This window comes from Leiobunum rupestre, chromosome 1 (genome assembly GCF_980474605.1).
Source record: "Leiobunum rupestre chromosome 1, qqLeiRupe1.1.hap1, whole genome shotgun sequence".
Taxonomy (NCBI): Eukaryota; Metazoa; Arthropoda; class Arachnida; order Opiliones; family Sclerosomatidae; genus Leiobunum; species Leiobunum rupestre.
This window is the reverse complement of record NC_143384.1, coordinates 47,160,148-47,182,064: the sequence shown is the minus strand read 5'-3', so window position 1 is coordinate 47,182,064 and position 21,917 is coordinate 47,160,148. Positions and strand designations below refer to the sequence as shown.

The 21,917-nt window shown below is 38.0% G+C and overlaps 2 protein-coding genes across 8 annotated transcripts in view; both read left to right on the top strand.

Annotated features, from left to right (window-relative positions):
- The window catches only part of wge (BAH domain and coiled-coil containing protein winged eye), a 137,047-nt gene extending 128,437 nt beyond the window's left edge, over positions 1-8,610 (top strand). For all 7 annotated transcript variants that reach the window (XM_090180377.1, XM_090180378.1, XM_090180380.1 and 4 more), the window contains 5 exons: positions 2,499-2,917; positions 3,723-4,043; positions 4,627-4,803; positions 5,204-5,368; positions 6,721-8,610. In XM_090180377.1, the coding sequence (XP_090036503.1) occupies positions 2,499-2,917; positions 3,723-4,043; positions 4,627-4,803; positions 5,204-5,368; positions 6,721-6,942 (1,304 nt within the window). In that variant the 3' untranslated portion in view covers positions 6,943-8,610. The remainder of the gene's footprint in view (positions 1-2,498; positions 2,918-3,722; positions 4,044-4,626; positions 4,804-5,203; positions 5,369-6,720) is intronic.
- A 10,345-nt stretch (positions 8,611-18,955) lies between these two features.
- LOC149963104 (uncharacterized) lies at positions 18,956-19,998 on the top strand. Its single transcript, XM_090164529.1, has 2 exons — positions 18,956-19,173; positions 19,266-19,998. Exons 1-2 carry the CDS (start codon positions 18,956-18,958, stop codon positions 19,996-19,998), a joined length of 951 nt encoding a protein of 316 aa, XP_090020655.1.
- Positions 19,999-21,917: the final 1,919 nt, after the last annotated feature.

Sequence of the window (21,917 nt, the reverse complement as noted above, 5' to 3'; positions counted from 1 at the left end):
TGAATTGGGGGAAATTTAAACGAAACAACTAATCTGTTAACATTTTGGAAGAATATTTTATTCATTTATGAACAGGTTGAAACAAAACCGGATTTCGCAGGCAAGCTCGTATTTCGATTTATAGCCATCAGATGGCGACACGCCGCGATTTCGACTTCTTGTGAGAAATCGCTGTTAACGCTCAGCCTTGTACGATTCTAAACGCCAGTTTCCCGTCTTTTGAAACTTTGTCGACGAAGTAAGCGTGGGACACGGTCCCATGGGCTTTTAGCCATTACTGTATCGTCCAATCAATTTACGTCTTCGTGTACCTTGCTTCACTACAAAATAGTGTTGTAAAGCCTGGTTTTCACTGGGCTAAAAAACGGCGGAAATTGTTTTACGCAAATATATTTCCGGCGGATTTTCCAATGCTTTTCCGCACCTGGTTTTCACTGGGGATTTTTTCAAGCGGTTTGTAATTTGGCGGTTTCGATAGCGCATGCGCTGAAGATTGTATCTTTGCTGACTCACAGAATTAAAATGGACGCCATAGATAGCTCCAATAGCAGTCCACCGATTTTCTTTCATTTCATTGTTTTTAAAACATCTATTTGCTTTGTCATATAAAAAAGGATAAGCGCGAACCTCTTCTATGAATAACTCCTGTTGACTGCCATTCATTCTTTTTTGTTTAGAAGTCATCGTGACAAACTGACTAAATTACAATAACAATGTTTATGAACTAAACGCGTCGCTTTTTAGGCCTAACACATTCAATCAAACCGAGAGTTGTGAGCTAGTGACGTCAACGCATGATTTTCACTGATTGGTTGGCATATTGCGTTGTGTTTTAAAAATTCGGAAAAATAGACCTTACATTCCGCGCTTGTTCGCGGAATATCGCAAGTTTTCCGTTAAATTTTGCGGAAAGCTCGCGATATTCCGCGAACAAGCGCGGAATGGAAGTTCGATTTTTCCGAATTTTTAAAACGCAACGCAATGTGCTAACCAATCAGTGAAGATCGTGCGTTGACGTCACTAGCTCACAACTCTCGGTTTGATTGAATGTGTTAGGCCTAAAAAGCGACGCGTTTAGTTCATAAACATTGTTATTGTAATTTAGTCAGTTTGTCACGATGACTTCTAAACAAAAAAGAATGAATGGCAGTCAACAGGAGTTATTCATAGAAGAGGTTCGCGCTTATCCTTTTTTATATGACAAAGCAAATAGATGTTTTAAAAACAATGGAATGTATCGGTGGACTGCTATTGGAGCTATCTATGGCGTCCATTTTAATTTTGTGAGTCAGCAAAGATACAATCTTCAGCGCATGCGCTATCGAAACCGCCAAATTACAAACCGCTTGAAAAAATCCCCAGTGAAAACCAGTTGCGGAAAAGCCTTGGAAAATCCGCCGGAAATATATTTGCGTAAAACAGTTTTCACCGTTTTTTAGCCCAGTGAAAACCAGGCTTTAGTCGCAAAATTTTCCGTATTTTTCCGAAAAAATAAAATATTTTAAAAATAATATATTGTTTGCAAATTTAAATAAAGCGGTATTTTCGCCTCATTTTTGCGAATCTGAAAGTAAAACTAAACCTCTAGACTAGTTTAAACTGATTAACAATGTAACGCTATTAATGTTTTGTAGTATGTTTACTGATATTAGACATTTTATATCGATAAAAAGTTAAAAACATTAAAAACCCTTAAAAGGTAATTTATGTTTCAAATTTTTATTTTTCCAATTTGCGGAAAATTTTCCGCATTTTATTTTTCCGGAAAATTAACATCCCTATTACAAAAACACCAAAAGAAAATGCTTTAGCGGTGCTTCCCAAACCAGCGCCAACTCAGTGTTTCAAACAAATATCCTACCTCGTTTAGATCACACGATGACTGAAATCTGTATTTGATAGGGTAGTTATATTAGGTTTTAACAGCCTTGTGACCGTCGCTCGCGTGAACTGCTTTGTGTAATTTAAATTTTTTTAAATTGCCAGTTTTAAAACCCGAATTAATCGACATGATCGGAACTACTGCCGTGTGACGAATCGGACGATGCCTGATCGTCTTCCATATTCAGTCACTATTTTAGGAGATTTAAACCAACAAATAAGGGACGGTACACTTAAAGGGAAGCTAAGTTAGCTTAGAGCGACGCTTGACACTAGCGCCCTCGGTAAATTGTCTACTCAAACCAAATTTTATTAAAAGTCCTCGAAATACGTAGTTTGATTTTCCTTTTTAATTAAATCTCGTAATCTAACGCATAATTAACCTGTTATTGCAAACGTTTTAAATTATCTTTCGGTTACAATTTATGAAACACGAAATTGTTTAATATTCACTACAAAGAGTTTGCATGTAGGTATCATGTGGTACGTGAGTAGATATGCATAGCGTTTCTTCCACAAGAGGGCGCTTACAACGCGTTGCTATTTTCAATCAAGGGTTTATCATTGTCTTGATTTGTGGGTCCATGTTGTAAATGTGACATCCGTTTAATTGGTAGAATCTTCAAAGAAGTCTTCAGACTGTCAGTCACCGGCGTCCAACGGCTCCGATTCATCTTCCATCATCCCGCTGTCCTTCTTGAAAAACAAGAGTCTTCTGAAGAAGAAGTCGAAGAAGAACAAGAGTATTTCATGCAAAAACAAGAGCAAAGACTTCCACCGGAGCAGCAAACGGTCTTCGGACACCAACTCTTCGGTCTACCTGACGAGCTCCCCCAACGACGAAAGCTCCAACTCCGGAAGTCTGTCGTCTGGGAAGATCAAGAAGAAGAAGAAACATAAAACTGAACATAAACATAAACACCATCACCATCGACATCATTGTCACCATTCGCATCATCACAAAAAACATAAACATGATAAATCTAGAAGCAACACGTCACAATCGTCATTACCTGCGATGCAAAACATTGTACCTGTAAGTGTTACCTTTATTTCAAATTACTTATGTAAATGTGTTGGTATTCTTTTAATCAGAAATCTATATTTATGTTCACTAAGTGTATCAGCTAGAATAAATAAGTACTGATTGACGTCACACCATAAGTAACATAATAACAATAAGTTTGACAATTCCTATTGTTTTAATGTGAATTTTCGGACCGAACTTTTTTTCGACACTGACGTTCTCGCCAAGCTCTGATTTGGACTTGCACTCGAACTGAGTAGCCTGTTATCGTCCCGGGTAGTAGTATATTATATATCCTTTTAGGCTTATTTAGCTAACAGCACATACTGTTAACTAAATTTTGATTGTGCAATAGCTCTGATAATCAGATCGGTGATAATTTTTCCTAATGGACATACTTATAGTAATTATATTACTTTTGGTCACATCCAAGTAGATAATTGCCTATCTGCAAATACCTCTTATTAGGCCTAACAGGGTTACCTGAATTAGTAATTGGATTTCATTTATTGTAAATTAAGTCTTGATTAAAATGTATCATCTAGTGTCAGATTCGCTGTTGGATTAATTTAATCTTAAAATCCATTGCCAGATTTCATAATTTTCTCATTTCAATCTTGATAAAAAAGGTATCATCATACGTTGAAGGATTTCTTGAAATCATTATTTTAATCTTGCTCATTCAATGTCAAATTTCATTATTTTTCATTTAATCTGAATTAATTTAATTGTTATAATTTGTGGATTAATCTTAATGAATCGTTATCATTTAGTGTCAGATTTCACTAATTTTCTGATTTATCTTGATTGAAAGGTATCATCATCCAGTGATATCGCATTAACAGAAACCAAGAAGCCTGAAAAAATCGTCGTGTCGGTACCAGTACTGCCTGCGGTGTCCAGCTCAGTAGCACTTGACACTCCGACATCGAATGCAAAACCGTCTGTGATGAAAGATACGAAAGGAAAGAAAACTGAATTAACGGTGAAAATTAAGACGCCTCTCTTTGAGGAGCTTAAAAGTAAGGCCAAGGAATGCGTCGCCAAGAAGACGGCGGACAGCGAAAGCGATATGGTCGTGGATAACGGAGACATGGCAGCGTCCAGCGGAGTTCCAAAACAGAAGGAGCCAAAGGTAGGCGTGTGCAGTGAGATAATGTTACATTGAAATCGGAAAAGAAAAACCAAAGCAAAACTAACGTGTTGAGAATTCTCAATTTATTTTACCGATTTTACCTGCTCTTCTAATTTCCGAATATTTTATACAGATCGCACTTTAAATAGTGTTGTCTTAAGTTACTCTTTGCCATGTTTCCAACTTCACCTCTAAAATTATCTTGCCTTTAAAATCACGATTTATTTTTCATAATGTGCCTAAGAGGGATAAATAAATTTAGTTAATTTTAATTAAATGTTGCGTTTATATTACCGGTTTGAATAAGTGTTTAACTGATAGAAATTGTATGACCGCTGGTTAATCTAAATGAAGAATAGTTAAGTCGCGGCTAAAATTATTTTACGCTCGTCCTTTGGCTTACTTTACGACTAAAGTTGCAAAGCCTTAAAAATCACAATTTATTTTTTATACAACGCTCAATATAAAGAAAGAGGGGTATCGACGTTTTAGTCGCGATTGAAGTTATGTTATAGTCGTCATGTGGTCGACCTTACCTCTAAATTTATAAAGCCATTAAAATAACGATTGATATTTTGATCAGGTGGCCAAGAAGAAGAAAGAAAGGCAGAATTCTGTGGAGAAGAGCAAAATCGCGGCTTTCTTACCCGCTCAGCAACTTTGGAGGTGGTCCGGCAAAAGTTTCAAACGCCAGAAAACGAAAGGGAAGGGCAAGAAAGAATACTACAAGGCCATTACGAGGGGCAAAGAAACAATTAAGGTTGGTTGACGGAAATAATTATTGGACTTTGAACGACAATGTTCGCGAAATTATTTTATCAATTATTAAAATTTCTTTAAATTCAGTTACAGAAATCGAGTTTGTTCCCAATTTTTAGCATTCTTAAACATATTTGAAATGTTGCTAAGCCAGGATACACGACGAACAGATAAACGTGTTTAAACAATACTATATCTTATTTAGTTATCATGTTTGAGTTTAACATTTAGCCAATAAAAATTAGTGTAACGATTTTCAAAATTGCGGGGTAGAAATCGTAAATAGAATATTATAATTTCATATTCTACGCTTCGTGCGCCCTTAAAATAGTGCTAATCCGTTGTCTTTTCTAAAAAGTGAACTCTTACAATTTCTCATACCAATGATCTGTTTGCTATAGGTGGGAGATTGCGCCGTGTTTCTGTCAACCGGGCGGCCGCACCTTCCGTACGTGGGTCGCATCGACACGATGTGGGAGTCCTGGGGAGGCACCATGATCGTGAAGGTCGTGTGGTTCTACCACCCCGAAGAGACCAAAGGAGGAAAGAAAATTTCACATTCCAAAGTAACTATGCATTTTCTGTTCAAACACATTTGTTACACGTTCAAACACATTTCCTATATGTGTATACACATTTTCCATACGTTCAAACACATTTTCCATACGTTCAAACACATTTGACCTGCGTTTGAATAAATTTTATCTGCGTTTGAACACATTTGATATATGTTCGAATACATTTTCTCTGCGTTTGAACACATTTTATCTGCAATTAGAAGTTTATTTTTAACCAAGGAATATCTCTGCGTATTGTTCCATACCAGAGTGACCGAGAAAAATCATATCACCTCGGGCAGGAATCGAACCTACGACCTTTATCTGCCAGGGTTGCTACACGTCACGAACAACAGGGAAAAGTCGGGGAATTTAAAAATGGGCCTAAAAAGTCAGGGAATTTTAAGAATTGTTAAAAATTCAGGGAATTCAATTTTATCTTGGCCCTTTTTGAAGGTAATTTAACTCTAGATCTATGACAAATTCCACGATTATCATGTATTTCTTTGAATGTTTGGCTAATTTTTTCAACATTGCAATAACCTTTTTACTGAAATATAAGTCCATCTAAATTTATTAACTTCTGATAAAAGTAAAATATAAAAGAAAAATTTTGGCCTTAATAAGTCAGGGAAAATCTCTTCAAATGGTCAGGGAAAACAGGGAATAATCAAGGAATTTGAATCTGAAAATTTTGTGGCAATCCTGTCTGCGTTTGAACACATAATCTATATTCAAGGATCGAACAAGGGTCGAAAAACTGCCTCGGGCCGAGGCCGAGGCAACGGTTAAATGGTCAAATGGATAAATAAAGCTTCCAAATAAAAGTTTTAATATCAAATATTGTAGATGTTTCGTCCCTCCAAGCAGCCGCGCCCCCTAAAACCAAAGTTACAAAACTAAAACTAAAACTTTCGAGTATTGACTCCTCCTCCGCGCAAGACAGGGGAAAAGCGTTCAAGGTGCCGGTAGCCGGACGATCGTCTCCACATATTCATTCTCCTTAGATATAAATTTTACGGTAGAAAATGGGCCAAAATTTCAGTTGTTCATGTTTTTAATAAAAGCGAAAAAATCCTCGGTTCCTCGGCTATTTTTTCTCGGTCCGAGGTTTTCCAAATGGCCGAGGCTCGGTTCGATCCTTGTCTATATTTTCGAACACAATATCTATAGGTTTGAAAACTACGCGTTGTTACCCAGACATCAGAATTAATGACATACATAATCGCAAATCGATTTGGGCCTAAGGTGGTGCCTTGAGTATTAGCCTATTTTGTTTTGCACCTGAAATACTTGTCCACCTAAAAATATTAAGGCTATTGGCCTTTTTTAACTCTATTATTTCTGATTTATCTCAATAGGGGGCGCTGTACGAATCTTCGCACGTCGACGAAAACGAGGTGCAGACGATATCGCACAAATGCGAGGTCCTTTCTTGGAGGGATTTCCAGAAGTTCAAAGACGACACGAAGTGCGGTGGCACTCGCGACGACTCGGCCATCGACAGCGAAGACGTCTACTACTTGGCCGGCACTTACGAACCAACGGCCAAAATTCTCACCCTGGCGCCCGGAGTCTCGTGAAAGTTGCCTCAAAACCACGCGGAATCACATTTTGTAGACACTACCAGAAAATATCATTATTTTATTTGAATGGTGTAATTTCCGAACATCCCCTTCTTCTAAACCCAACCACCAGGAGTGTTTTTCATTTAAACCGAATTTTCTCCCGCGAATCAAAAAACGTTGTTTGTTATTTAATAAATAGAGAGGTTAAGTACCCCGATTTGGCAAACGGGAAAACTGTAGCTTCGGCGGTGCATCGCCGGCGTTTTGTCAAACTTAACCTTGACAGATCTGTCAAAAGCTTTCTAAAAGTCGACGTTTACGGCAAGAACGTTTCGTTAACCCCTCTATTTACCTACTTGAATCTCCTTAAATCGATTTACTACGCCATATTGAATTACTTAGTTTGTGGCAGAAACGAATACGGCACTACAGTCGAGAGCAGTTCACTGAAGCGCCATCTATTCTCGGGAAAGGAAAGTGAAAAGTACGTTAATTCTTTTTCCCCGTTTCGACGTAAATTATTTATCCGCTTTCGAAGAACTGCCGTAGATGGCGCCACTGTAAACACTGGAGTGCCGTATTGGCTCAAAGTACCCCTACAACTGTCGTTAAAAGTACTTTTTCTCTCGGTTAAAAGAGTATGAAACCCAAGTACAAGCTTTTTCAGACTTTTGGCACTAAAAGAATCTATTTAATGTTCATAGAAAATATATTGTCTTATTTTTGTGTATTTTACGACAAGAAATATACGAAGAAAAAAAAACAAAAAATATAATTAAAAAGCTATTTGTTTTTGTGTATTTTACGACAGAAAAATTACGAAGAAAAAACAAATAAAAATTAAAATAAATAAAAAGCTATATGTCGCTAGTAGCTACCGGTATAAAAAAATATATTGTACAGTTTTAAATTTAGCCAAAAGTATAATGGTAAAATAATGCCGTAGTTTTTATTGTAATAGCTGTATTTTTAAAAAAAAATAATAATTTTTTTGGGCTGATTATATAGAAGCACTTCCTACCGTGGACTCGTATTGCTTTGGCTTTATAATCATGTTTGTTGGTACTACTAAAAATACAGTTACGACTCTTTTTAAAAAATATACTGTTGTACAGAATTATGTAAAAAAAAATTCAAGAAATGGAGAAAAAAATGTTTGTTGGAGAGTGGGTTATATTTATGCCTAGATCTATTATTTTTGTACAAGTGGAACTCGTGATTTTTGTAAAACGAAAAAGTGGAATTGTGTAAATAGGAACGAAAGAAATGCGTGGTTAATAAGATGGTTAAATGGGAGTGTGTTGCTTACAAAAGTTAGAAAGGTCGAAAGATTTTACAATAGATAACAGATTTTAATTAAAAAAAGATAAAAATGGAGGTGGAGCTACGACCATGAAATGGTTGTAGAGAAATAGTTACTATTGTTGGCAGGTTTAAAAAGGATTGCCTTAATTTGTTCGCGAAACGAGAAGGGACGTTGGGGCCGTAGCCATGATGTTCATGGTCGACATTGATTTTAATTTTTCTCTTTATCGTTTCTTTCTCTTTACATATCATACTTTCACCCCCTCCCCTCTTCGTTGAAATCATGAAAATGCAATCACCATATACCTACTATGCCATTTCACCAAGCTTTGTTATGTTTGTAACATGTAGATTATTAAAAAAACATTGCCATCCGTTTTTTGAAAATTTTTTTGCTCCTAATTTTTATTTACATTTTTGATTTTGTCAATTTTAATATGAATAGAAATCCTCGAATTATCAAACGATCTTCATTTTGACATACATAATACACCGATTACGGATAGTGGATATATTTGAGGACCAAACAAGGGAAGGGTAAATCTTCGGATTGTACCCGCCCTGTTATTCAACCAGGCTTAGGTCCAACCCCTGATGAGACCAAGCGCAACCTTCAGGGGTCCACCTCTGGTGGGACCGATGTGGTTGAGCAAGGGTCCGTTGGGGACAAAACCTTAGGTAAAAAGCAAACGTGGAATCAGCGCCGCAGAGAAAATAAGAGGTTGGGGAATAAGTCCATTAAGGGAGCATGACTCTCCAAATTCCCAGTCTAAGGCCCAGGACCAGACCTTTAGGGAGGTTCTAAATTCAGTTAAGATGGCTTTCCAGTGAGTGCAATTTCGGTAGAATATATGGGCACCATTCAGCGTGGTGTTCTGGAGCGTATTGATGGGATACCGTCGGGTGACCCTCTACCCCGTTTCTGGAACTTTGAGTGTTCTCTACCTTTGTAAGGATGAACCTACAGCGGAGTGGTTGAGTAGTGCTTTCGATGAACGAACAGGTTCTTGAGGGCGCGCGGCTTTCAGTAATGAAGGCCAGCGACCTACCAAAGCCGTTTAAGGTTGCTTTTCATAGCAAGGACGTCTACACGAAGGAACCTAAAATCCTTCTAAAAAGGTTACGTACCTTCAACAGTGCGCTTAACACGCAATGTTGGAAAACTATGACGAAGGCTGAAGAGCCAACTGCCATCCGCTGGTTTTTCCAGATGGATGGTGAGCCAGTCAAGTTCATCAAGGAAGCTGGCCATCGGGCATAAACGGGCCTAGATGGGGGTTCCTTTAAGGTACTCCATGATCCTAGACTGATGATCCCGAAAACCCAGGAAGGCGGGAAATGTTCCAGGAGCAAATGCCTAGGAGGTCTCAGAAATGGAAGGTGAGACTCTGGGTAGCGGGGACTCCGAAGAGGACACTCTTACGGAGGACCTAAAATCCATTGGCTTATCAGACATTGATGAGACCAAAGACGATACTTTTCTGGAGGATGTTACGAGGGGACGAGGATGATGACAGGGCCAGTGGAAGTGGTGTGATTTTCACAACTACCACTGGGTGCAGCTCGGCAGATCCGACTGGAAACCAAGTACTCCCTACCTAAGACGAGGATGAAGGTGTAACAATTAATTTGCATCACTGCAAGGCAGCCTCTGCAGTACTCTGCAGAAGGTTTGCAAATGAGTGCTTCGGTGTTGCACTTATTCCGGAGCCTTGTGTTGTCAGTGGCAAGATACTTGGTCTCCAAAGCACAGGTAATATATTCTTTGATTTTAACTCCACTATTCCCAGAGCCGATGTGTTGATACGCCATGTTAAACATGCCCTTCCGATCTCATTACATACCTCAAGGAATATTGCTACGGTCAAACGTACCACCTCCTCTATAAACGGAGAGGTGGAGCTGACTCTGGCATCAGCATACTTCCCATATGACGATCCTCTTCCCCCACCCCCGCGGGAGGTGGCCAGTCTGGTCAACCACTGCGAGGGGACGGGAAAGAAGCTGGTCATCGGCTGTGATGCTAATGCTCACCACGGCATCTGGGGCAGCTCAGACTGCAAACAGCGTGGAAATGAGCTTGTGGAATATCTAATTAGCACTAAGCTTAATATTCTTAATAGGAACAATGAACCAACGTTTGGTACAATTAACAGAAGTGAGGTCATTGATCTTACACTGTGTACAGAAAATGTCGCAGAAGCAATTACTGACTGGCATGTGTCCAATGAACCGTCTCTGTCGGATCATAGACACATTTGCTTCAATGTCTTGGTCAAACCCGTAGTGGCTTGTACTGAAGTTCGCAATCCCAGACGTACAAATCTGGTTATAAGGAAGATCTAAGTTTCTTCCTTAAGGATGATAAGCCAAAGCTTTCATCGGTATTGGATTTCGATTTGGCTGTTGATCGAATGCAACATGCCATTTTCGACTCCTATCACCGCAACTGTCCGGCGAAGAGTCAACCAGCCAAGGTAAGTTCCTTGGTGTAATCATGAGATTGGTAGACCTTGCAAAGAAACTAGAAGGCTTTTCAACAAAGCTAAGAGGTCGGGAACTGGGCTGCCTATAAGCAGACCCTCACTTCCTACCATAAGGCTTCATGGAGGAACTTCTGTGAGAACATATCAGATGTTCGCAGTTCAGCTAAATTAATGAAAATTATGGCACACGATAGTACTAAACATTTCGACACTATTAAGTTGAAAGATGGTAGTTTATCTACTTCTGGCAAGGACACTAACTCATATCTTAGATGTGCACTTTCCAGATTCCAGAGTCACAGATAACTGTGACACTGATACGCTCCCTTTAAGGATCAAACGTACCAAAAGGAAAGATTGGGCAGTGGCGAATAAGGTTATCACGCACTTTAGACTTATATGGGCTATACAATCATTGAAGTCACCAGGACCTTATGGGATCTTTCCCATTCTTTGGCAAGAGGGCATTGATTCTCTCTGTCCTTTGCTGTTAAGGATCTATACGGCTTGTTTTGCCCTAGGGCATATAACAAGCACTAGGAAACTGTCTCGGGCCATATTCATACCCAAGCCTGGTGAGTCAAATTACCTTGAGGCTAAGGCTTTTAGGCCAATTAGTCTAACCTCTTTTCTCTTAAAAATTTCGGAAAAGTTAGTGGACAGTTATATTAGAGAGGAGGTTATCTCTAAAAATCCTCTCTCATCTGCACAGTTTGCTCATCAGAAAGGCAGGTCTACTGAGACCGCCCTTCATGGCATAAGCAACTGCTTCGAAAAGGCAATTGATTTCAAGGAAATAGCGTTAGTGGTTTTTGACAAGGTCTCTAGCGCAGTCATTATGAAGGCTGCTAAGAGGTTTTGTATCAATGACACATTGTGTCTTTGGATCAAATCCATGTTAACTGACCGGAAAGTGATGTCCTCCCTGCTCGGTGATTCCCTTATTGTCTCCACCAGCCGCGGCTGCCCTCAGGGGGAAGGGTTTTCTCTCCCCTTCTGTGGTGCCTGGTGGTGGACGATCTAACGCGGAGGCTGAATAGGGGGGGGGGGGGATGTCGCTGTTGCGGTTACGCAGATGATATTGCCATCATTGTCACTAAGAAATTCTCAACGACAGTTAAGGATGTAATGAGGAGGGCTCTGGCATCATTCGAGTGCTGGTGCAAGGAGGTCAACCTCACAGTTAATCCTAGCAAGACGGTCCTGGTCTCATTTACTCGTAAAATGATCCAGGGATCGTTCAATGGTATTTCCTTATTTGTAACTAACCTAATTTAAAGCACTTGGTGTCATCCTTGACAGCAAATTAACATGGAAACCAAATCTTGATTATATTATCAAGAAGGGCAAAAGTCTTCGTGCCGGTCCCAGGGAGTATACGCACAAGCGGTGAACTGTCAAGGCTTCACCGAAGGGCGGTGTCAGCGGTGAACTGCCAAAGCTACACTGCCGATAATAAAGTGACACCACCGAGCTGTGTGGGTGGTGAACTAGCAATGTTACATCTCCACCGTAATGTTATAGTATAAATATAGGTGGTATCTTGGTAAAAGAACATTCTAAGGAGCGAGTATCAACACGAAATCATCTGTAAGTATATTAGTTTTTTTTACTTAGTAAATATTTTGTTTATGTTCCTAACATAGCATGTTTGCCAAAGTTTTGTTCGCCGTCTCGTCAGAGAAATTAATCGAGGTTACGTCTACACTAGATGTGCGTCTATGACTTCGAAATAGTGCTACGGGAATCACCTTAGATGTAGCCGATTTTCATGAAATATTCAGAAAGAAAGATGAAATACTAGCTTTCTCCGAGAAGGATGACGCCCCAGGATCATCGTGCTTTTTCAGCGGTTCCGAGGGTACGGTGAATTGTACGGGAGGTTTTTTCCAACCAAGAAGGGTTTCGCCATTGGTTACGCTCTCACCAAAGTGTTAATCATTGCCGAATGAAGCAAAGGACAGTATTTTGGAACAGTTGCGTGTTAATATCCGCCAGTGTTGCTACGGTTGCACTGTCGACCATCCCTCACAGACTCAACACAACTGTCTAGAAGACTGGGATATGCGTGTTGCTATGAATTTATAAATTTTTTAACTTAAAAACCTTTTTAAATGATGAATTTTGTAAATGTATGTTTGCTAAAATAGTCTGTAACGCTAAACAACTTTTGTGAATAATTATAACATTAAATTTAAACGCGCACTATCTGATAATTTTCAAGACACCACGTGAAAAATCAGCGATATTTCATTTAGCTAGACAGATTTCCCCAACTAACCGTAAATACGTCATAGACGCTTTTCATCAAGTAATTGCTAGAGACTTCGGGTATTTATGGGTTGATTTGAAACCAACTACGTCAGATGATCACCGACTACAAACCGGACTTATCCTAGGAGAAGAAGCTGCCGTTTTATCTCAAATTGAAGTGAATTCATAATCATAAGGAGTTTTTAAAATATCTGTCTAAGTGTAATTCATGTCAGAGAAATGGTGCCATCAAATATGCTAATAACGACGTGATTAAAGCTTTTGTGGAATGTTTTTTAAATGTTCTGCGTAGCAATCTAAAACTGTCAGATGATCATAAGAAGCTATGGAAGCGCCATTGTATGGGGCGCCAAACCGGGAAAAACTAAACAAGATAGTTCTAGATATATTTCAGTTTTCTAGACACATTTCAGTTTTCTAAACCCATTTCAGTTTTCTAGACCCATTTCAGTTTTCTAACCAGGGGGGGTGCCACACAGGCCGTGCCCTACCTGGAATTTGAAGTGCCCTACAGTGGCGTAGATAAGGCCCCCGCAGACCCCGCAGTGCGGGGGGCCCCCGGAGCTTTAGGGGCCCCCTAATTTCATATCAAAGTATATACTAGATACCGGATAAAATTCCGAATATTGTTTTGCGGGGGGGGGGGGGGGCCTCGCGAGTCTTAGCTACGCCACTGGTGCCCTACCTAGAATTTTTAGATGGAATTGAAATCTGAGGAAAGTGCCCTACGAAGATATTTTTCTGTACATTTATAGTTTTTCAGTTGTAGGCATTTTTGACAATTTTTTGAACGAAAAAATAAAAATAATTAGCAATATAAACAAATAATAAAAAAAATAATAACTAAAATTTTAAATATTTGTCGAACCATCGCAACCATAGTCTATAAATCTCTCTTCGTCGTTACACCTGATATACAAAGATATTTCTATCGTGTGAGTTAAACGGTGTTTACCTACCCCACTCGAAAAGTTAAGATTATGAACTTGCAGTAAATCTAACTCAAACGGGGTGCCCGTCACTCGTTACAGGCATAGCTGCACACTAAGACTTAGTATCGCGCTCAGTCTCACCAAACGTTTTGTTTGGCCTTAGTCTCGTCTCGGTCTCACAATAATTTCCCCAAAAACACGAGAGCGAGTCTTGGGCTCATAGTTTTTTTCCTAACTACGAGAGCTCGTCTCGAACTCATAGTTTTTTTCCTTACTACGAGAGCTCGTCTCGAACTCATTCCTCTGCACAAACATTGGTGCTTTGCATTGGGTTCATACTTATTTCTGTTACTAACAAGGGCTCGTCTCAGTCTAATAAGAATTTGCATACTTGCTGGGCTCATTCCACTCTTTTAATATCTCTGTTAATTCTTAATATTTTTTCATATTGATAAATTAATCATAAGTCAAACGAAACAGCCGGGCAACCAGGCTTGGTACTCTCTTCACTACAACAATCTTCGAAAATTCTAGAAGGTATATTACTTTGGACCAATCAGAAAAAGACTGGGCTAAATCACGTTATCCGAAATAGCCAATAGGCGCTTAAATAAATCATGCACCCAGGAAATCGCCAAGAAGTTATATTTCCGAGAGCCAGGACCCGCAAGGTTTTGTTTATATAGTGCTTGTGGAAATAATGGAAAGTTTTCACCTGTAAACAGAACGTCGTGTTTTTGCCAAGCCTTATTAAGTCGAAAAAGCTAACTGGTTAAAATATAATGCCAAGGGGAACGCTTGTGGTAAAAAGTGACAATTTTTTTAACAAGCACTATATAAACAGTGACTTGCAGGTCCTGGCTCTCGGAAATATTCCTTCTGGGCGATTTCCTGGGAGGATGATTTATTGAAGCGTCTATTACGTAAACTCCGTATTAACCCTGTAGGCCAGAGCTATCTTCACACGGCCAACTGTGATCACGCGCTGTTCGAGATTTAGCTATAATATGGCACGCCAAAGTATAGCGCAAACAGCACGTAATCAAAGTTGGTCGTATCGGAGAGAACAAAAGCGGTACGGTTACGGCACGTGTTGCTCAGCGCCGCAGCGCTCCCTAGTGGCCAAGGGTAACATAATCGTGCAAAAACGGATATATAACCATCTCTTAAAAATTAAAAGGTCTCATATCGGGCTCGTTACAAATATATTAAATATATAATTGTACTCAGCTCAGGCTCACAGCAATTTACTATATTTTAATGGTCTCATCTCGGTCTCAAATTAAATGACCACAACGTTTTGGTCTCTTCTCGGGCTCGTATCATTCTCATAATAAAGCCTGGGCTCAGTCTCAAATCGAGCTCGGGCTCTTAGTGTGAGACGAGCCCGTTCAGCTTTGGTTACAGGCTCTGCGCATTGGACGACAGATTAAAACATTATAATTTTCATCAATACTACGCCACTAAAAACAGTGCCCTACTAGTGCACTACTCAAATTTTAAGGCTGGTTCGGCGCTGCTAGCGTTGCGGTGGTATTTATTAACTGAAGTCTTTAACCTTTAATAGGTGTGACGTAATCCATAAGGTCATAGATAAGTCTGCGAAATAGCTGAAATCTTTGAAGCAACCCGCGGTTTGATTAGGGGTACTTTTATATCGAATAAAGAATTTTGGTTTTTAGTGTTGTTTAAACTTAAAATTAGCTATTTTCTTGGTCTAATCTCAATCAAAATGGCGAATAGTTTATTTAATAATTACCTCATATTATTTACAATAGTTTATTACAATGACCAAGGGTAGCCCGTTAACTTTGGAGGACCTGGGCTATAACCTGTTTGGGGCCTTCCCAAAGGACCAAATTTTGGGTTAGCTGTGGGCTGGTGGCGACTCATTCGCCATTGTGTCGAAAACTGTTTGTTACCTTTCTTTGAGTAGTTACATTTAATTCACCTTCCAGAAAAAAAGCTTTTTTAAGGGTGAAATTAAGAACCTTTAATGGTGCCTTTAGAGTAACGTTTTCATCATTACTTTTAAAATTCATAAAATCCATGGCAATATATAACTTAAAAGTTAAAATTTAAAAATGTATAATAATGGAGACAAGATACTTCGTGACTAAAATTTAATTAATAGAATTAAAATGTTAAAATTCCATTTTAAAAATGGCGAGCTTTCGAATCGAGGTTCATTTTAAAGCAGTTGCTATATTACATTGAGTTTCGATCCTCCAAAATGGAAGCCCGTGTCTGAGATGAATTTATCAGTCACCGCGACGACGCGTTCTTTTGGTAAGCGCGATCGTTCAGTTGAATACGCGGTTGAAACCGTTGAATGCAGTTTTCCCTCTCTCTCACTGGTGAAGGCGAAAATTTTCGAAGTCCCTGACCCTAAAATACATAGAAAACGTCGCGTAAAATACCTAGAGAGATTCGCAAACTATCCATCTGGAGAGAACGTCGCGTAAAATACCTAGAGAGAGTTTCGTAAAATGTGTCTAGAAAACTGAAATGTGTCTAGAAAACTGAAATGTGTCTAGAATACTGAAATGTGTCTAGAAAACTGAAATGGGTCTAGAAAACCGAAATGGGTCTAGAAAACCGAAATGGGTCTAGATAACTGAAATGTGTCTAGAAAACTGAAATGGCTCTAGAAAACTGAAATGTGTCTAGAAAACTGAAATGTGTCTAGAAAACTGAAATGGGTCTAAAAAACTGAAATGGGTCTAGAAAACCGAAATGGGTCTAGATAACTGAAATGTGTCTAGAAAACTGAAATGGGTCTAGAAAACCGAAATGGGTCTAGATAACTGAAATGTGTCTAGAAAACTGAAATGGGTCTAGAAATCTGAAATGGGTCTAGAAAACTGAAATGGGTCTAGAAAACTTAAATGTGTCTAGAAAACTGAAGTGTGTCTAGAAAACTGAAATGTGTCTAGAAAACTGAAATGGGTCTAGAAAACTGAAATGGGTCTAGAAAACTTAAATGTGTCTAGAAAACTGAAGTGTGTCTAGAAAACTGAAATGTGTCTAGAAAACTGAAATGGGTCTAGAAAACTGAAATGGGTCTAGAAAACTTAAATGTGTCTAGAAAACTGAAGTGTGTCTAGAAAACTGAAATGTGTCTAGAAAACTGAAATGGGTCTAGAAAACTTAAATGTGTCTAGAAAACTGAAGTGTGTCTAGAAAACTGAAATGTGTCTAGAAAACTGAAATGGGTCTAGAAAACTGAAATGGGTCTAGAAAACTTAAATGTGTCTAGAAAACTGAAGTGTGTCTAGAAAACCGAAATGGGTCTAGAAAACTGAAATGGGTCTAGAAAACTGAAATGGGTCTAGAAAACTTAAATGTGTCTAGAAAACTGAAGTGTGTCTAGAAAACTGAAATGTGTCTAGAAAACTGAAATGGGTCTAGAAAACCGAAATGGGTCTAGAAAACTGAAATGGGTCTAGAAAACTTAAATGTGTCTAGAAAACTGAAGTGTGTCTAGAAAACTGAAATGTGTCTAGAAAACTGAAATGTGTCTAGAAAACTTAAATGTGTCTAGAAAACTGAAATGTGTCTAGAAAACTGAAATGGGTCTAGAAAACTGAAATGGGTCTAGAAAACTTAAATGTGTCTAGAAAACTGAAGTGTGTCTAGAAAACTGAAATGTGTCTAGAAAACTGAAATGTGTCTAGAAAACTGAAATGGGTCTAGAAAACTGAAATGTGTCTAGAAAACTGAAATGTGTCTAGAAAACTGAAATGTGTCTAGAAAACTGAAATGGGTCTAGAAAACTTAAATGTGTCTAGAAAACTGAAGTGTGTCTAGAAAACTGAAATGTGTCTAGAAAACTGAAATGGGTCTAGAAAACTGAAATGGGTCTAGAAAACTTAAATGTGTCTAGAAAACTGAAGTGTGTCTAGAAAACTGAAATGTGTCTAGAAAACTGAAATGGGTCTAGAAAACTGAAATGGGTCTAGAAAACTTAAATGTGTCTAGAAAACTGAAGTGTGTCTAGAAAACTGAAATGTGTCTAGAAAACTGAAATGGGTCTAGAAAACTTAAATGTGTCTAGAAAACTGAAATGGGTCTAGAAAACTTAAATGTGTCTAGAAAACTGAAATGGGTCTAGAAAACTGAAATGGGTCTAGAAAACTTAAATGTGTCTAGAAAACTGAAGTGTGTCTAGAAAACTGAAATGTGTCTAGAAAACTGAAATGGGTCTAGAAAACTTAAATGTGTCTAGAAAACTGAAGTGTGTCTAGAAAACTGAAATGTGTCTAGAAAACTGAAATGGGTCTAGAAAACTGAAATGGGTCTAGAAAACTTAAATGTGTCTAGAAAACTGAAGTGTGTCTAGAAAACTGAAATGTGTCTAGAAAACTGAAATGGGTCTAGAAAACTGAAATGTGTCTAGAAAACTGAAATGGGTCTAGAAAACTGAAATGTGTCTAGAAAACTGAAATGGGCCTAGAATACTTGAAATATTCCTAGAAAACTGAAATATATCTAGAACTATCTTGTTTAGTTTTTTCCGGTCCCATAAAATTGTCAAATTTGGCGGAAAATATCTTAAACTAATACAATCGCAAAACGGAAAAATATATTAACACAAAAGGGTGGGTTTTTACCGTTTCTCTTAGCACTACTTCTTTCCATTGTGAGCAGTGTGGCAGGCGCGGCTATAAGTAGAGCTATTAAAAATGGCTAGAAAGATGATCCTGGTTCCCGAAGACGTTTATCGACGACTCAATTCGCAACCGAAACTTGACGAAATCGGTTTTAAATAATCAGAATCTTAATCAGTCACAAAAAGTGGAGTTGTGCAACCATTTATTACAACTTTAAAAAAGAACTAAGAAGGCGAAACTCGTTGAAGAACCGAAAAGAAAGAAAGACTGGTATTCGAAAATAGCTATCGCGATACCAGATTCACATCTAAAACCCGTCATTGCTTTGTTCAAGTGGATTGAAAGAAACCGTAAAATTGAATGGTCTAACAGTGGTGAACTTATTTTTAAAGGACGTCCTATAGTTAGATCTAATATCATGGACATTTTGCACGAATCAGTTAAAGGATACAAAACCAAACCGAAACACGAAATTGTTGGATTGGATAACTTTTATGAATTGTTGACAAAGGAAAATGAACCCAAAAATAAATTCCCCTTTGAACCCCCCATTGATAATGTATCTCCTAGTTCTAACGATTTACCGGAGAAGGTCTATGATGATTCCGATTATTTACCCCCAAGTCCCGAATCAATGTATGGCAATGGATAAATTTGAAATAAAGAATATATCATGCAAGATATCAACAACCACATACCGATATCTTTTGTTGTATTGATCTATTTAGCAAATACGCATTCGCTCTGGCCACCAAGGATAAGAAAGGATCTACTATAGTAAAGTCATTCAAATCTATTTTAGAATCAGGTCGACAGCCGAAGATTTTACAAACTGATCACGGTAACGAGTCTCTATGCAAAGAAGTTCAAGGTGAATTAAAACGTAGAGGAATCAGGTTTTTCGCAACGCACTCCGAAGTAAAATCTAGTATTATAGAACGATTCAATCGAACATTGAAGTCTCGAATGTACCGATATTTTACGGAGAAAGATACGCACAAATATATCGACGTTTTACCAGATTTATTCGAAGCTTATAATAACAACTACCACAACTCTATTAAATGCAAACCCGTTGAAGTGACTAATGAAAATTCTAAACAAGTGTGGCAGAACATATACGGGAAAGTCAATTTTTCACCCCCAGTCTCATTCCCTTTTGAAATAAATGACTTGGTTCGTATGAGCAAGAATGAAACAACGTTCGAAAAGGGTTACAAAGGCAATTTTACCGAGGAAATATTCAAAGTAGTGGAGCGCTTACCGAGAGACCCTCCGGTATATAAGCTGGAGGATCTAAAGACTGAACTCATTTCGGGTGTGTTCTACAAGGAGGAAATACAGAAAATCGGGAAAGACCTCGGCAACTGTTTGTTTAAAATAGATAAAGTTTTAAGAAAAAGAACTAAACACGACGGAACGAAAGAGGGTACGTTGGCGTGGTTACAGTTCAGATTTTGACTCTAGGGTGCAAGAAATCGTAGTACTATGAGTTTCTATACAACGTTACCCTCGAACTAGAAGTCGGCGGAACGAATAAATTAACCGGCAAAATTTCGATTAACCATAAAAAGTTGGGTTAATTGTTTTTATGAACATTTTATACGAATAAACAACGATTTACCATTATGAAGCCTGGAGGGTCACACCACTTTCAGTGGTGTATGGCTTTGGCCATTATTAAGCCTGGAGGGTCACCCCACTATTTGTGGCGTATGACTTTGGCTATTATTAAGAATAGAGGTTCACCCCACTTTCAGTAGCGTAGCTACTTGTATTTGACATAACTGGTGTATTGAAAATCAATACCACCAAAGAATATATATAATATTATCTTCAGAGAGAAAAGCTTTAAGAAAATCCTTCGATTAATGGCGCCACTATAAGAAGAACTAGGTTAACTTTTTGTTGCCTCCACTATCAAAAGTACCAGGTTAACTTTTTGTTGCCTTAGAGCCACTATCAATCTAAGAATAACCTTAAAAGGCTTTTTTAAAGACTTCCCACATAGAGTTGTTATAGTATTCATATTTTATAGCGTATTCGAGCTTTAAATAACATATTTGAAAACTGTTATGATATTTAAATTGGTATTTTAATTCAACCTTATTTAAATATTTCATTAGAATTCTTACGATGTGTAATTTAGATTGTTTAATCGAGCTTTAGTGAAATAAAATATTTGATCATAATTGTTATATTGTATTAACCATTAATAGGCTCTCTTTCTCTTTCGTTTCTTTTCAGCAAACCCGCGCGAATAATGCCATCTTTTCCAACAAAAATTGCTCAGTGCAAAAAATTATAAATGCACGCGCTCAATCTTTTCCTTATTTAAATACAAATTTTGCCTTTTTTAAATAAATCATTTGATTACAGTTCTTATGACGTATAAATTTAATAATTTAAACGGACTATTGAACATTTAATTTAAATTTTGTTTCAGAGTTGTCATGCTATTTAAATTTCATAATTAAATTGACACAAAAATATTTGATTCATGTTTAAGCTTGTCTTAGATTTTGATAACGCACATCATCCCTTTTGCCGATTGGAAATTCGTTAGTTCAAATTCAAACTCTGAAGAATGCTTTGTGTTATGAGTATAATTGAGATTCTATACAATATGACCTGTTTGATAGTTCCAATTCTTAATTTTATCTTGTAAAGTATCATTCACACTATAGAAGTTTCGTTGGTTCTCTTCTTTAGGCTTAACTAATTTCATACTTCGATTTGTCAGTCATTTCGGAACCTCTTTCAACGCGATCTAGGAGGATTTATACTCGATACAAGAGCAGGCCTTAGACTTCGCCATTCCCCTCCCCCTTCTCTCCTTTAAAGGCATAATCAAATGGTTAAATAACCTACTCTCTATCGAAATGTAGATGTAAATTAAGTACAAAAATTAGTTATACATTATTTTATTGATTAAAATCAACTTTTAATTTAATAAAATCATCGTGTAGAACTTGCATACGAAATTTTTATTCGCGGCTTGGGCGTGGGAATTACACAGCGTGCGCTTCTGGCGTTCAGAAGGTTGCGGGCTTTAATTTTAAAAACACTCTATAGTCAAAACGTTTGTACTAGAGAGTGTTTTTAAACTAAATTTTAAAGAAACCAATTTAACACTTAAATTTGATATCATAGGTCGGGGGCTCTGGGCTTCAAAGATCGCCAATGCCCTAGGTTAGGCTGGGGCTCTCTTTTGTATATTAGAATGCCTATCTCTGCTTGATATATAACGGTTCGATTGAGAGCCGGGCAATGAAATAATATTATCGCCTTCTTGGCGAACTTGTTTTTAAAGCTTGAATGAGTACCCGAGTCCTTTACCAAGTCCCAAACATTTCTCGAAGTGGACCCGAGCCAGTAGA

Bases quoted from the DNA above. Each gene is read 5' to 3' on its own strand.
- LOC149963104 (XM_090164529.1), top strand. From the start codon at position 18,956: ATGGACATTTTGCACGAATCAGTTAAAGGATACAAAACCAAACCGAAA. The intron at 19,174-19,265 runs GTATGGCAATGG...TGATCTATTTAG, and splicing joins CCCCCAAGTCCCGAATCAAT to CAAATACGCATTCGCTCTGG.